The following is a 17,603-nucleotide window of genomic DNA, read 5'->3' as shown; positions in this document are numbered from 1 at the left end:
TATTAATTCTGCTGAGGAGATCATGCGGTCTTCTGTTCTTCAGTCACAGAGTTTCTCAACCTTCTTTGAACCAAGCTGCACTAATGGCATTATCAGCCTACTGGTGTCCCCCCTAGGCCCAAAAATAATAGTGGGATGGGGGGGGGGGGGGGGGGGGGGTGTACTTCTACAAGTAATGCGAAGGACCTGTATGTGGAGGACGTGGTGGGTTATAGAGCTCTGTAGATAAAGCTGTGAGAAAGTGAAAGTGAGCTCCCCTCACCTTATCAATGAGTACTTGCTGCCCCTCAAAAACAAACTTGTGACGGGGAGGCGATGTGCCAGATGCACCCCCCACTCACAGACCTCAATACATAATTCAACAAGTAACGCGACGGACCTGTATGTGGAGGACGTGTCAATAAAGCTGTGAGAAAGTGCAAGTGAAAGTGAGCTCCCCTCACCTTATCACTGACTATCTGCAGTATGTGCCGAGTGATTTATAATGTTGTGATGTACAACAGTAGTCGCTAACGCACTCCGCCATGTGCTCGCACCCCCCTGGTTGAGAACCACTGATCTATCCCACAGCAGGATTTTACAGAAAAGTATTGCACTAATTTCTCGTACAGATCGATGAAAGGTTTGGGCACGGGTTAGAGACAAACATCTTACTGTAAAACAGATTTTTATAAAGGGCCAAAGGCTGGAATAATTTTTCATGTTCCTGTACAGTGAAAAAAGCCCCATCCCATGTTGAAACTGTCAGCTAAATTTAAAAAAAAAAAAAAAAAATGTTCAGTCCTCCTCCTCCTTCAATGCTAATAGTTCACTTGTCTTCTCATTCTACAGCAGGAGTGTCAAACTCACTTCAGTTCAGGGGCCACATTATGCCAAATTTGATCTGCAGTGGGCTGGACCAGTGAAATAATAACATAATAACCTATAAATAATGTCAACTCCAAACTTTCTTCTATGTTTTAGAGCAAAAAAAGTAAAATTATGTGATGAAAATGTTTCCATCTACCAACTATCCTTTAAAACAATGTGAATAACTTGAACAAACTGAAATTTCTTAAGAAAACTAAGTGCAATTTTAACAATATTATGTCTCAGTTTATCATTTAAACATGTAAATTACGACTTACAGATCACAGTGGATCGACAAATACACAAAACATTTAATAACAGGCAGAATATTGTTAAAATTACACTTCAGACATTTCCAAATGTTTATATTTGTTGAAGTTATTCGTGTTTTTGTGAAATGTTGGTTTGTTTTAGTGTAAATACAGTAAAATGACATGAAAATTTTTACATTTACAAAGACAAAAAATTTGGAGTTGTGAGTATTTATGGGTTATTATGATAGTATTTTACTGATCCGATGCACTTGAGATTAAATTGGTCTGTATGTGGAACCTGAACTAAAATGATTAATATCTTCAGTGTAATTTTTGCATTTCACAAATTCATCCAAGGGGCCAGACTGGACCCTTTGGTGGGCCGGATTTGGCCCCCGGGCCGCATGTTTGACACCTGCGTTCAACAGTATTATTTAACTAAAATCAACACACATTTTTCTCCTCGGTTGGTGTACAGTTTATACAAATATGATCTCACTAAAACTAAACTTGTCCATTTCACCATTGATAAAAAATATAACATCTTAACTTGGATCATGTGTATCACTGTGCACCAATGGCATCAGTTCTCAACTTCACCCAAAACTGTCTATGTATTTAGTTGGCCTTCCAGTTCAGTAGACCAGATTCATGATGTAAAGAAGAAAAGGCATAGAAAAATGTACACATGCTTGTCTACATATCAGACTTTAAAGCTACAGTAAATGAGTCCTACACGCTGCAACACAAGCTGTCAATTGACTCACAAAACACTCATTTTATCTGCTTTAAATCTCATCCAGTTTGTAAATATGGATGATGACCATCACAGAAGCTGTCTGGTTGTTTCCACATAATAGCAGCATGTTCATGGTACTGTGACATGTTTCCTCCTTCATGGGCTGTTCCAGCACCGGTAGTGATGCAGACACATTGTATTGTCCAATTGCCTGGGTTGTGATGAACTGGTCACTGACCCTGTACAGCAGACACTGGTCTAAGATGACACATTATCGACCAGTGCTGGGTTGCGTCTCTAGAACAACAGTGGAGTGGAACGCTTCCAATGGCACAAACATTAAGTGCAAACATGTGCTTTCCACTCAATCTCGCTCACTGACTGCAGCTTGTTTACTCACACTTGATCATCCAGAATGAACAATGGTACTTCTGGCCAGCAATGGCTGCTCCCCCTAGGTTCTGCCCATGCACATAATTCACATAATAAAAAGGTCCAGTGTGGTGCATTTATGGCGATTTTTTTGCTGAATTTGCGCCTCTCTTGCAAGGTTATTATCGTTAACGAAAACTCACAAAAAGATGAAAACTAGAATTAAAAAAAAAACATTTTTGTTAACTGAAATAAATAAAAACTATATTAAAAAGAAAAAATGATAACTAACTGAAACTGTATTGTGTGCTTACAAAACTAACTAAAACATATAAAAATTATGGATAAAATTCCCTTCATTTTCATCTTTGTCAATGTAGGATTGATACGAAAGCGATTTATTTCGCTCTAGCACTTTTAGCTACCGCCACCATACGGCACTTCACGGTCCGTCACCTCTAATCACTTATCATTTAGTCGTCTTCTCGTCCCCACTCTACCTGGAAACATGGAGATTAAAGTTTGGAGAAAGCAGCAGAGTCCTGTATGGGATTTATTTGAATACGACGGCGAAGACGATAAAAGATACAACAAAACTACAATTCATACTAAAACTAAACTAAAACTAAGCATTTAGAAAAAAATTAAAACTAATAAAAATTAGCAAACCTGCTCTAAAAACAAATTAAAACTAACTGATGTAGAGAAAAAAAAGTCAAAACTAAGTAAAACTAAACTTTAAAGAAAAATCCAAAACTATTATAACCTTGCTCTCTTGCTTATAAGTACGACATGAAGCACAATTAATTTCATAGGCATGTCCAAGAGTGGCCAAAAAAGCGCTAAATAAGTGTGATGTATTATTATTATTATTATTATTCAATAAATGTATCTTACTTCTGATAGATTAGTTTGTGGCTAGTTTTGGTGCTATAAAGTTATAAATTGGTAAAAACCTACTACCGCACTACTACTTCCTGCGCTCTGCAAGTACTCTTCTGTTTCATGGTATTTTTAAATAAGCTGCATCAGCAATCAGTACTATTTTGCTATGCAATAAAGTTTAAATGTTAACACAGGTCAGTTAAACAAGTAATAGCCTATTTTTAAAAACTCGGATGAAAGGGAAGGAACAAACTCAACAGCTTCTTTGTGTCTCTGTAAACAATTTTTGCTTTCAGTCATCTGAAAACAGGCAACAACTAGACTGTTTTGTCTCTTCTTAACTGCAAAAAATTGACATTTAAAGGAAATGTTTTTCCACCGTAATTATTAAATGTTGGTAGCTGTTTAGGACTGCCAGTTAAGTATTAGGTAAATCTTTCCTTTACCAGCTGGGTTTAAGACCAGTGACCTTATCTTAAAAGATAACTTAGCGGAAAAGCATTTGAAACAAAGTACAGTTTTAAGAGAATGTCTGGGAAAGGGATTGAAATGATCCAACTGAAGAGATCTAATCACACAGACACGTAATAGACATGCAGACGTGGCGCTTCGAGTGGGCTGCCTCATTAAATCAAAAGCGCTTTGCTCTGATAGCACTCCCTCTTTAAGTGATTTACATGCTAATACAGGTTGATCTGCTCTTCGTTTCCTGCACACACTGCAAATCATGTGTCATCTTTTCATGCTCAAGTCATACAGTGAAAAAGTGCAGGATGTGGTGGAAGCATTTTTCTTGTTTGGATTGCAAATCAAGTCAAATGCGACTCACTTTGCTCTGATTCAGCAAATGGTCTCGATTTATCCTCGCTTCATTCTGCTCCTGCTTCAGATATCATTACCTGTTTTTGATCAAAACCTGAACACAAGTTTAGATTTTTCTTTTTTTACTACCTGAGGAATTTAGTGATAAAATCTGAATAAAAAAACAAACAAACATAAGAACATGTTAAGGCACACTTTTCTTCCAATAGAATCTCATCAGGTTTTTCTCTCAGGTTATTCTCAGTCAGTCACGATGATTAAACATGATTAAATCCAACTTAATTAAATAGTGGGGGTAATGAGACACTTATTACGACAGTTAATTTCCAGCTTTTGTAAATCAGCAACAATCAACAAGCTAGAAAGGAACACATTCAAATGTGGACGTTATAGACTTTATCCCTGTAGGCTGATCTGGCTTTTCCTATATCATCAATAATGCTTAAGCTTCCATGCATCTGGTTAAGGGAAATAAATTAGCTATTTGCTGGTTTCCTATGGAAGGAAAGAAAAAAAACAATTCAATTACACCACAGTGACAAACCCAGTTGAGGAAAAGACTACATGTACTATAATGGTTTATAATGGTGTGAGAGAGGTTCCAAGGGAATGGCTAAAGGAGGAAATTGTATGTATCTAAAACAGCACTGGGGTACAACTGGAAAATTAATCCTTTCATGCATGAATTATGAGAACCTTAGTTGAGATTTTTTCTTGAGAGTTTTTATTCCTCCTTAGGCATGAAAAAAACTCAATGCAATTGAGGTTTTTCTGTTTTGTTTATTTTTTTGTCAAAAAATGTCCACTCAGCTATACCACACATTTAATTTTTGAAGCAAAGAAACATGTATTTAAAACCCAATATCAGAAAGTGATATGAAAACAATGAAATAAAAACATTTTTAATGCTACTAATCTGATGTTTTGTCACATTTGAACATATTCTAATACTAGTTATTACTCACTTCATGGTGATAACATCCAAAAAAAACCTTTCTGTTTTTTTTTCTTTAAAAATCTGTTATTGAGCATTTTTAAGAGGGGTTGATCATGTTATTTATCTTGTTGTTGTTGTGGGGTTTTTTTGGGTTTTTTTGTTTTCTCTTTTTTGTGTTTAATAGGTTTGTAGTTTTGTTGTATAATTTTTTTTGTATTGTGTCTGTGTGGTTCCTTATGTCTAAGTACATGTTGATGTAGATGTATAATTTAAACTTAAAAAAAAAAAAAAAATCGGTTAATTATAATCTAACAATTGATTTATACTCAAACATGTATACTTTTTTATACTTTTTTATACTTTTAAGAACGTTTATTTCTACCTGCCTTTTCTTTTGGACTGGTGTGATGCATATTGCTGCCATAAACTGTTAAATTTCCCCATCTTATCTTATCTTATCTTATCTTATCTTATCTTATCTTATCTTACTGCCAAGAACAGCAAAGTTATAGTATTGGTCTGAATGTCAGTGTATGGGATGGTGCATCAGCATCCACTGTGTTGGCTGAAATGCAACTAAAACAACAAACCTTGGTGAATATACAAGAAAACAGCTGTAGAGTAACTGTCCACTGGAGTAACCACTGTATGGAGGCTCAGATCTTGTCAAAACAGACTGTATTATTCCATCTGTCACATACGTACTTATACGTTGAGACCATTTTAACAAGGTCAAAAGTGAGCTATGTATACTGTTACTGTAATGTATTTGATATGCATAGCACCTGGTTTTATTTTATTTCTATTTATTGTTGAATCTTTTGTAATGTATAATCTTGTATTTTACGTGTATGTTACTTATGATTCTCTGTATAGTTACCTGGAGAGTTTTGAAAAGCACCTTTAAATAAAACTTTGCATTATTATTATTATATTATTATTATTATTAGTAGTAGTAGTAGTACTAATAAATCTGTGTAGTAGTGAACAGGATTCAGAGGCCAATGACACAGAAAAGTCAAACAAGGATAGTCGCTAATGTGTTAATATGTGTTTTAATTATGCTTGTGATAATTTTTACATGTCACTGACTCCCTTCCTCCCAGCTTTCTGGTCTTGTGAACAACAAGCTAGCTGAATAGATAGAGAAAATCTCTTAGCAATGTGCTCTAGACATAAAAATGCACAATACTTTCCAGAGTCCATAAATGATGTCAGTAAGCTCAAAAATTAAAAGAGAAAAACTAAAATGACGGCTGATATAATAAACTACTCAAAAGTACCGGCTGCTTCCCTGGCATTGATCTGGAAACCTGATTACCAGCTGAGTTCTATTGTCAATATAGACAGATGGGCTGGCCAGTGCTCATGATTTGGAATGATTTTTTCATTTGGTAGCCTGAAACTATACAGCCTAAATAAAATAACCAAATATACTAACATTTAAATCATGTTGGGCTCAGTGGTGAACTGTAAATATTTCATGATGATACGTGCAGCTTTTTTTCTGTGACATATTACTGTGTTTTTGGACTAACACACGCACATTTTCAGACAGCAAACATTAGCATCTACCACACACATTTGCTTAATTACAGGTTTGCTTACAGTAATGTTCAACTTTAAGTGTATTCAATAGTTTGTACACTGAGGCTCTCCAGCAATCTGAATTTAAGGGGCAAGACTATCAGGAATATCTGCGACACTATGAAAATTTTAGAACCAAATGTGATCTCATGTACAACAAGCCTTCGCTGCATGAAAATAAAAATAATTAGTAATTCGAATGCAGTAGGAAACATCAAATAAACTAAATATTCACATAAATAGAGGTGTCAATTCAACATTTTTTTAGCACTTTTTCCTACTATCTTATAATATGGCTGAGGGGGTCTTGAAGGTTAAGAACAAATCTTTACACATACATCTATCATGCTCTCATTCACAAAAGAACACTACTTTAGTTTAAGTCAAAATTAAAAGTTACTAGTGGTTTTGTTTCATTATCTGTAACAAGTGTAATTTCCAAATTCAGTGTAAGCATCTGCTTTTCAAAAGAGCTGCATATTCCTGTTACACAATACAATGAATAATACGTAGGTCTACCAAAGCGGTGTATCGTGTGTGACAAATTATACGGACAATATGGCAGGTTAGGCATATTGTTAGGCACTAACCCCCCCCAACTACTCCTAGCAAACGCCATCAACATCACTACTCTCATATTCATGGACCACATCTGTCTAAACAGATCTGGGCATGTGTTCACTCTGCCGTACTTCTCTATATGAATTATAAACCAGCTTGCACATACTTTGAAAATAGTACCTTTTCATCAGCTGAAATTACCAACATTAACATATTTTATTGATGTGGTCAGTGCAGCTGTTAATTGAAATTCTTAAAATTATGTAAGTGTTGTCATATAAGGAGATGTAATGTCTTTTTGAAAAAAAAAAAAAAAAAAAAGCCTTCAATGCCAAAAGCCAATTCTATGCCATACATATAACACATTATAATCAAGTTTATAGATTTGTTATATTAGAAAAAGTCAAATTTCCATATTACAACATATATTTTCATTACAGGTCCCAAGCTACTTGTGTTATGTAAAATCTCCTACATTAGTGACTGAAGATGCATAGAAACACACTCACCGTACTGTATGCACTTTAAAAGCTTGCATGTATAATGATCTAAGGAATCCCGTTGGGAAATTTAGAGTACACACACGAATAAAGCCACTCAAGCATCTGTAACATGTGGTTGTGTTAACCTTTGCCTTATGAGTATCACACAGATGGGGAGCATATCAAGCCCTTAAATCATATGTCATATCTAATATTAGTAAAGTGTAGGATGGTCACTGAAATCCAAGATTGTTACGTAATAAGGTTACCTTGGAAATTTGCCCTCTGGAAAAAGAAAAAAATCACCTTAAAATACAGAGAAATGAGATGCATTAGAGGCTGAGGGAGCCAAGAGCAACATTCCAGATCTATTTCCCATCTCTCTTTCTTCCATTCTGTTTCCGGCACATCTTAATTCCCATTATCTATAAAATTAGGCAGTTCTGAGAAAAGGATTTAAACACACTAATGTAAGGATATACAGTACAATGCAAAAGTCTGAAGCCACTATTAGGTTTGTTGTTTAAACAACACGGAGATAATGATCATACATATGAATTTCTCAATCTGAGCATCAAGATACATCTCAAATACATAAGCAGCATTAAAAACAAACACTTTTGTAAAACAGGAGAATATTGTAGAAGCTGTAGAAGCTCCTATAGACATTATCATCATCATGTACCAGTCTAAAGAAGTCACTAGATAACTTAAAAAAGCTTTAAGACTGTAGAAAGTTCCAAAATGCACCGAAGTCACACTAAATACTGAATTTTCCTTGTGGCAGCCATTTACTTCTGATCTGTTTTTGTTTTTAATAATGTGCACAGATATTCTGAATTGTTGTTGAACTTTTAAAAAGAAAGTATAACCTCCATTTTTGTGCCAATTACATTCCTGCAAAAACTACAACGGTAAAGGTGGCCTAAAACTTTTACACCTTGCGTCCATGGATCCACTTTCATGTTGGTTTTTTCTTTTGGACTCTGTAAGATAGTGATGGAGCTCATTATAAGAAACTTCCCTTTTAACTGTCTGTTATCAGTACTTTCAGTTGTCGGTCTATAATTTTTTTTGTTTTCTTATTTTTGGGGAGAAGAAGATTACCATTTAGCAAAATATGTGACATATGTTGAGCCGCATTATGTAATAAATTCCCATTATGTAATAAAAGGTCAAAATGTAATAAGAATGTCACGTCATCTTGGAATAAAGCCGCATTATGTAATAAACTGACGCATTTTGTAATAAACTACCCCAATGCATTATGTAGTAAATTTTTTTGCATTACGTAGTAAGTTATTACAATTTGAGAAATTTATTACAAAATGCACATGACACATTTTTTATTTTCAGGAAAATGGACTAAAGCTTATCTCTGTGATATAAATAGATAAAACACACAATAAATGTTTACTGTTCAATCTGAGGGTGTCAAGGAACATTTTTCTAAAATCATAAGATACTGTATCAGACACAACTGACACAATAGAATAACAATGTGCTAAATTAATCTGTAAACTGTGTGGTTAAAGTTCTGATTACATTATCTGGAGCTCCTGTGACTAATTTCTTCTAAATTGCTTTGAAATTATATTAATTTGGATTGTTATTATATAATGAACCATGTTATTACATTTTTTTAAAATAAAAATGTGTCAAGTGCATTTTGTAATAAATCTCTCAAATTGTAATAACTTACTACATAATGTGAAAAAAATTTACTGCATAATGCATTGAGGTAGTTTATTACAAAATGCGTCAGTTTATTACATAATGCGACTTTATTACAGGATGACGTGACATTCTTATTACATTTTGAACTTTTATGACATAATGGGAATTTATTACATAATGCGGCTCAACAGACAGATCATATTTTAGCTAGCTAGCTAATGGTGATATTATGGTAGATTAGTATAGATTAGTTCACCAACACTAGCAACATAAAAGATGACTTACCTCCATGTTAATTTGATAGGAAATGTCGAACAGCAGTTTTGAATCATTGTAAATAAAGATTAACTTCTCTAATGTGTCACCTGTTGTCAATCGTGAGAGCTAAGCTAGCTAACAGCAGCTAGCATCAATGTCTGGACAAAAACAGGTGATTTTTTTGCTTCTAACTTCTGATAAACAGTAAAAGGGCAATACAGAAAGTTAAAACGCCTTCTTCATAGTAATATAAAACATAGAATCACATAAAAAAATCATGACAACGAAATATATTGTCATATCACATGAGAAAACTGGACTTACAGTGTGAAAGTCCTCCGGTTTCAACAGGAGTCAGGTTAGCAGCCTTCACGTTATGTAAAACATTTGATTTTAGCAATATGCTAAAGCTTTAGATATATACGGATGTAATAATAAAAACTGATTATAAAGATTTTTGATTCATAATTGTATAATCATGTGAAACATAGCTGTTGTGTTTTTGGTATATCAGAGTAAATGATTTATTTATTAAGGAAACAAGTGTTCATGGTAGAGTCCGCCATGTCTCTACAGTAGCTCAGAAGGGACAAAGTTTTTATGACTCCAGCTGGATGGGTTTGACTGTTAGATCCACTACGCTGCCCTAGTTTAGACTGAAAAATGCTTATGATCAGTGTTGGGGAAGTTACTTTTAAAAAGCAACTTTCGTTCGTTACTTGTTACTTCCTTTCAAAAGTAATCCATTACTTTACTTAGTTGCCCTCTATGGAAGGTAACTTTTTACATTACTCGTTACTTTTACATTACTTTTATGTTGCTCGACTTTGGGCAGAGCCACGTATCTGTTCCTAAATGTGTAGGCCTACATTAAGTTCCACTATGGAGGATGTAACAGGTATTTCTTTGGTGCTCCTTGTTATAAAAAAATGCCACAAACAGAGCACTTGACAAGAAAACATTGGACTACTTTTGGCTTCAGCACAACAACACCATTAAGCCACATCAAACAATATGAAATAACATAGCCTCAATACATCTTATGGGCATACACAAAAATACAAAATACATAAGGGCTTATCATTTTTTGTCCAACTCTTGTTTAGTTACCTAGTGAAACGAGGTGAAATGAGAGCCTGTGACTATAGAGGGTATGCACATACGTCACCCCCCCCCCAAAGTCAGACTGAGTGGCAAAAACCAACCTGCTCAACATGACGGAGTATAGCAGTAAACACAGCCAGACTGGGAAAATGTGATATATGAAATTAAATTAAGGACAATTGGACTGGACATGGATCTGTATGAGCTACCAAAGAACAAGTGGTCCATGAACATTGACATGTGGACAGAAATGGAGTATCCTGACATCCAGGGTGTAGGGGATCATCACTATTTTTACCTGAAGCAAATATACATGGTTTCATCATCACTGACAACCAGAGTCCAAAACTAGGGCCCAGAACCAGCTGATCCACAGTGCATTTATAGTAGACCGTGGACTGACTCCAGTGAATATATGCATGATCTACTGGTACTGAGGAGATTTACTGAGTCTAGTTCAGATCCAGTACTTTATACAACACAGATACTACTGCTGTGGACCAGCAGGGTACAACTGTATTCTTGTAAATTATGATATTTTTCCCACCTATTTTTAAATTATGACATTATTCTTGTAATGTTATGGTTTTATTGTCAGAATATGACGACTTTAATCTCATAAACAAATGACATTTTTATGAGTTTTTTTATAACTACAACTTTATTCTCATAACATTGTGATTCTTTTTGTATTTGACTTTATTATCATAAAATTACGGGTTTTATATCCATATTTTTTTACTTTATACTCATAGTGTTTTTATTTTCTTATGTGGCCCTAATACTCCGTCGTAGCTTTGTGCATGAGTAGCCTCGTATTTGAAAAACTGGGTTAGCCTCAGTTTAAGTTAGTTTACAAATCATGTAGGAGTACAAGGTTCAGAATCACAAAATGAAGACAAAAACCATGAAAGATCATCAAACCAAGAGCTTTACTAAGAAGTAACGTTAACCAAAACAATACATCATTTAAGGTATGATTTTACCCAAAAATAAAGAATAAATTAATGTTAGCTGACACCAAACAGGATCCACAGATCTAGGTGTGGTTTCCTGGATTTGTGGATTCATCTACTTCTCTTTTCTTTGTCTTTCGGTGTCTGTAAAACGATAGCGCCGACTGCTTTTCAAACCTGTTCATACAATCAATCGCACAACAGCTCGTCCTCATTTTTTATTAAATATTGTTCTTAAGTTTAGACAGTATTAAAGCCAACACTTTCACTCATCTCCCCCTTTCTGCCACTCAGTGGGCGGAACCGCGGTGACTTCCACTAGCGGTGACGTCACGTGCCAACCCTCTATTGCGCAGGTGCAGCTGTTTCACTACCGGATGACTTTACATGCGGTAGCACATGCTTGATGGTTTGGAGCATGTACATAATTCTTAGGGCTTAAAAAAAATTGGGGTGAAAAATTGTACATGACACTTGTCAAATCTGTCCCTAAGAAAAGTAATGTTGTGCCGAGTTGAAAAAGGAACTGCGTTTCATTACCAAACTTTCAGTAGTAACACGTTACACTACTTTTTACCCTAAAAAAGTAGTCACGGTACTGTAATGCGTTACTTTGTTGCTCAGTGCTGCAAGACTTAAAACATGTTAACAATAGTGGCACTGTGAGGTGGTCAAGATAACCCCACCTCATTGTAGGTTGTATTAGATAAAATGTTTTCGCAGGTGACAGAAATAATGTTTCAAAAAAAACCAAAAAAAAACAGTGAATTATTATTTTAGAATGATATTGTTGATGTTTGTTTACTTGTTTAAAATCATGACAAATGAAAATGACAAATTTTTCTTTCATTTATATATTTAATAATGTATTTCCACATTAAAACAACTATATGTTTTGTTGATGTGTCGTATGTCCTCAAATTATATCAGATGTTTTTAATGAAGCTGAAGTTCTGAGGAATCCATAATTCATTCAGTCATAATGCTCTGTTTCATTAGGTCACCTGCAATGGTGGCATATCCCATTTCCTAAGCTAACATAAGTGTTTAACCATATTTGCCGCTATTTCATTACACTGAAATGACATAATGTGAATATAAAATGACTAAAAGTGATGTGAATAAAACTGTAAGCTATATAGTCACATCTGGGTGAAATGCTCTGAAACATTATTCACACTTTTTTGTAAAACAAAAAAAGAAGATAGCTGGTGGATCTGCTAAGCATAGCGATTCATAAATTTTGCTATTGTTTTCATTGAGAGACACCTAGTGGCAGCAAATATACACAGTGTATTTCAATCAAATAAACTCCAATATAACCACCCCCAAAATAGTCACAAACTGCCAGATATGATATCATTTACATTATTACCTAAATAAATATTGTATGCATATCATAACTCTCCTTCCCTGCGGTTATATTAGTATTCAGTAATTTGGATTTCTGCGTGTGCATGTTGAGATATCAACATGTGCATGCGGTGCGTTCATGCCTCTAACCTGAAGCTCAGCCTCCCTCTGAGCTTTGTGTGTCGTTCTGATGTTTGGTGGCGGTTGATCGCTTCATGAGATATGAACACAAACTAAAGTCAATTTTTGCCCATGGCCCCCCCTTCCAAACGCACTCAGAAATCCAACCCAAACAAATCCCTTAAATTCTTGAAGAGAAACAGACACTTGGGAGCAGCTGCAAAACAGGATGCCCTTGAGAACAGGACGCCCCACCCAACATGGCCTGAATAAACAGTTCTGCCAGAGAGCACAGGGGCGGAGCCAGATCAGACATGGGACATGGAAAGATGATAAAGGGACAGATTAACCAGTAATTAGAAGGTGGTATCATTCTACTCCTGTTGGATGGATCAAACAGGTCATGACAGACCATAGTAGCCAGTCTAAAGGGGCTCCAAGGCTATTGTTTGACAACTTTTCTCACAGCTGTTGTTTGCCTGAGGGACTCCACCATGTAACATTTCCACCAGGGTTATTATCGTTAACGAAAATTAACGAAATAACGAAAACTAGAATTGAAAAAACATTTTCGTTAACTGAAAAAAAAAAAATACAATTAAAAGAAAAAAACGATAACTAACTGAAACTGTATTGTGTGCTTATAAAACTAACTGAAACGAATAAAAATTATGGATAAAATTCCCTTCGTTTTTGTCTTTGTCGATGTCAGATTGATAAGAAATCAATTTATTTCCCTCAAGCAATTTTAGCTGCTGGCACCATATGTTATTTAACGATCTGTCACTTCTCATCACTTGTTGTTTAGAGTCGTTTTCCCGTCCCCACTCTACCTGCAAACATGGAGACTAAAGTTGGGAGAAAGCAGCAGAGTCCTGCCTGGGATTTATTTGAATACGACGGCGAAGAAGATAAAAGATTTGACAAAACTAAAACTAAGCATTTAGAAAATAACGAAAACTAATAAAAACTAGCAAACCTGCTCTAAAAACGAATTAAAACTAACTGAATTAGAGAAAAAGAAAGTCAAAACTAAATAAAACTAAACTATAATGAAAAATCCAAAACTATTATAACCTTGATTTCCACATCAACATATCTAAAAAAGACTAAGCCCATGTTATATATTTTGTTGATCTGTGTTCTTACATTCAATAAAGTATTTCCAATAATGTTCAAAATCTTAATATATCCTCCTGAGACCCAGGAAAGTGTGAAAGTTTTTGCTTTTTAACAAACAGTTTTCTTAATAGGAAATGGCATAATGCAACAGTTTTTTCAGATGCATTTTTAAAACAATTTCTATTTATTTATTAATGGAATGTCCTTTGCAATGGACAGCATCATTTCTTAAATATGACACTAACATATTTGACTCATGTTACAACTCTTTCATTAGTATGAATGCTAATGTGAATAAGACGTGAATGCATTACACCATCCTCAAAACGTGAATCTGACAAAATAGATTTTCATCAGTAATAAAAACAACTCCCATGATCCCAGTTAACTTCACTATGACATATTTAGTATCTTTTACCACACTGGTCCAGCACCAACATGCTTCTGGAATAAAAGCAGTGAAACTTTCCTAAATTTGGGTCAATAATAAAGGGGAAAAGTGTTAGTTGGATATATTTTTCAACATTCTGTATTGGGTAAAATGTGAAATTTTATAAATTAATAAAAGAATGGTTTGTATCTGAGCCACCAAAACCCTGTCTACATATTACAATACTTTTCAATTCCCTCTAGTGTTGGATGTATAAATATATTATCCTATAATTTTATCCAAATATCTAAAATTGCACACATTTTATCTCTAAAGCAGATTATTTTTCTAATAAATAAATAAATACAGTGGAGTAAAACCACTCATATTAGAGACACCCAAGTGGCCTGGAGTCTACAAAGTTCTGATCTGACCTGAAACTCTTGTTTAATGTAAATCTCTCTGGCTACGCCACAAGATATCAGACATCAAATCACTGATTTTACTAAAATGAGTTAGGGTGAGATATCTTAATGTTATCATCATGATAAGAGCCAAGCAGGATGTGTCAGAAGTCTTCCTCTGCTGTGAAAATTATAAAAAAGAAAAGAAATTGCATAATTTTATCATCAGGGCTATGCACAATAATATTATATTGTCAGTCATCGGCCATCATCCCCATGGGCTTTGACTATTTAAGAGTGTTTGGAAGTTGTGGTGAATTCCTTTTTAATAATTTCAGTGTCTTTGCAGTGCTTTAGGGTGTGCTGCACTGAAGCTCCAAAGTGCTCAAAAATCACAAGTTTAGGCTTTTGGGGATAATGGGGATGGGGATTGCTGAAAGTAGATGGCGTAAGACACAGCAAAGGAGCCAGAGGAGTTCAGGAGGAGACAGTGGAAGCGTGGGTCGGCCCCAGAGACATGTACTGAGTGGATGTGGAATGACAGCACAAGCCCAATTAGTCTTGGATGCCAGGGCTGCTACAGGGAGGTCGGTGCAAGTGATCAAGCCATTCATGCATTCAAGCACTCGCCCGCAGGCGTTCTACGCCGACAGCCTGGGTAAAGTTACTACACTCCATCACTGCTTCTGCTGGACCCCTGATCGCTCTCATACTGCTGCCTCGGCTCTCTCCCTCTTCCTTCCTTCCTTCCCTCTCCTCAAATGTGCTGCCTCGCCTGTTCCTATTTCTTTCATTTTTCTCTCTCACAAATTCACTCTGTCTTATGTACATAACACACTCTTGAAAGCTTGTCCATGCTTTAACACCCACGGTGCCACTCCCTGTGTCCTGTACACCCTCCCACTTGTTTCCCATCCCCAGAGTTTAAGTATTACCTCATCCCACTCAGAGGCAAACGAAGGCATGCGCTCCATGGACGGCTGCCCAGAGCTGCAGTTAGACACAGATCCACTGCGGCCAGCAAAACCTCCTTCTTCTTCACCAGGTGGTGACGCCAACAAATCAGAGTCCGACTTGGACAAGTTTCGAATCAGACCCAGGTCTGTAGTTCTGACGCTGACGGGTGCTGATGCAGACTCAGCAAAAACTTCACTTGAGTCCTCGATGTCCTTTGGATTCTGGACCACCTTGTCTAGGTTTGCCTCTTCCATGCACTGTGCCATTGTTTTAGGGCTGCCAAAAGCAGCAGCTTAAAATCCACAGTTATTTGCAGTATGCTGACGTATAGCCACTGGACAGTCCAAAAAATTATCCAAGTTACTTGTGAAACCTGTCAATGGCTGTGTTGAGTAAACATCGGCTCCACAGATTCCTAAAAATGTGTGCATGTGCATGAACTGACTCCAACTCTTCTAAAGTGCTCCTGTTTGGAAGGAAAGGCATGTAAGTGAAAGACTTGTTCACAGAAACAATCATCAAGGTCCACCCACTGGTTGTATCCTGCTGCCCTCCCCTTTGACTGGCTCTCCCAAAGAGGCAGCTCTTTAACTTCACTCCTACACATTCATATGCTTCCTTCTGTCTCTCATAGTTGCACTTTTTTAATCAGTTACTGTATGTCATTTGGCCATAGACAAAATAATCCCAGAACTATGTATAAGAGGAATTTAATGATAGAAGCAAAATAAATAACTACACATGAATGTGAATCTACACACTTACAATGCATACAACTCACACAGACACAAATAACTGTATTCAAATCTATACAATTTAGAAAATGTCTTAATTTCTTCTGCAAATTGTGTAGTTAAAAAGCCATAAACTGACACAAAGAAGTCTCACTTCCTACCACCTCTTACCAGGTCAGTTTGTAGCCCTGGTGTTTTCCCTGCTCCTCATCTTTGTGGCCGTCCTGTTCCTTGGTTGTTTCCAGACTCTTCAGGAGGACTAGTTCTGTCCCGTAGTGAGGATCCAAGGACGGGTGGTTCCCAAAGCCTGGCCTTATTCAGACTGACAGCTGAGGTAATCAGGTTACTGACGCACTGGGTGGCTGCTCCATTTTAAAGATGGCGAGATGGGATTCCTCCTTTACTGCCTGGGTTTATATGTGTGGGCTCTATCTATCTATCTATCTATCTATCTATCTATCTATCTATCTATCTATCTATCTATCTATCTATCTATCTATCTATCTATCTATCTATCTATCTATCTATCTATCTATCTATCTATCTATCTGTCTATCTATCCATCCATCCATCCATCCATCCATCCATCCATCCATCCATCCATCCATCCATCCATCCATCCATCCATCCATCCATCCATCCATCCATCCATCCCACCTGAAAATGTGTTTGTTTGGTTCCAAATGAGCAGAGGCTTATCCACCGCTATATTTTCATACACATATTTCATACTGCAGTTACAAATGCAGCTATGCCAAAACGGTGACACTTCACAGTGGTGCAACACTTACTTTTATGCCAAAATCTTTAGATTGCATTGATTTGCTTGACTTTTCTATGATATATCTGAAGAAAAATATCCTAATGATATAATTTCCCAAAATTTAAATGCCATAAAGTATTTTTTATGGCGTTCATTGGCTCAGGTGCACAAGGAAAACATAAATTCTTGGCAACAGCACAGGTTAATTTTGATGATACGGGAAGACTGTGCAAAAGATGTCACACATTTTTGCTATTCATGACTCTTCTCGATCTTCTTGATGCTGACAAAAGGGTC

General features: G+C 36.0%; 1 protein-coding gene across 2 annotated transcripts in view; it reads right to left on the bottom strand.

Moving 5' to 3' along the window:
- Nucleotides 1-16,800, bottom strand: part of anks1ab (ankyrin repeat and sterile alpha motif domain containing 1Ab) — an 81,190-nt gene extending 64,390 nt beyond the window's left edge. For both annotated transcript variants that reach the window (XM_030133685.1, XM_030133686.1), the window contains exons 1-2: nucleotides 16,715-16,800; nucleotides 15,788-16,275 (exon numbers count right to left, since the gene is read on the bottom strand). In XM_030133685.1, the coding sequence (XP_029989545.1) occupies nucleotides 15,788-16,075 (288 nt within the window). In that variant the 5' untranslated portion in view covers nucleotides 16,076-16,275; nucleotides 16,715-16,800. The remainder of the gene's footprint in view (nucleotides 1-15,787; nucleotides 16,276-16,714) is intronic.
- Between the last annotated feature and the right edge of the window lie 803 nt (nucleotides 16,801-17,603).

The sequence above is a fragment of the Sphaeramia orbicularis genome, chromosome 5, assembly GCF_902148855.1.
Source record: "Sphaeramia orbicularis chromosome 5, fSphaOr1.1, whole genome shotgun sequence".
Taxonomy (NCBI): Eukaryota; Metazoa; Chordata; class Actinopteri; order Kurtiformes; family Apogonidae; genus Sphaeramia; species Sphaeramia orbicularis.
Note: the sequence above shows the minus strand (reverse complement) of the source record. Positions and strands in the feature narration are given on the sequence as shown.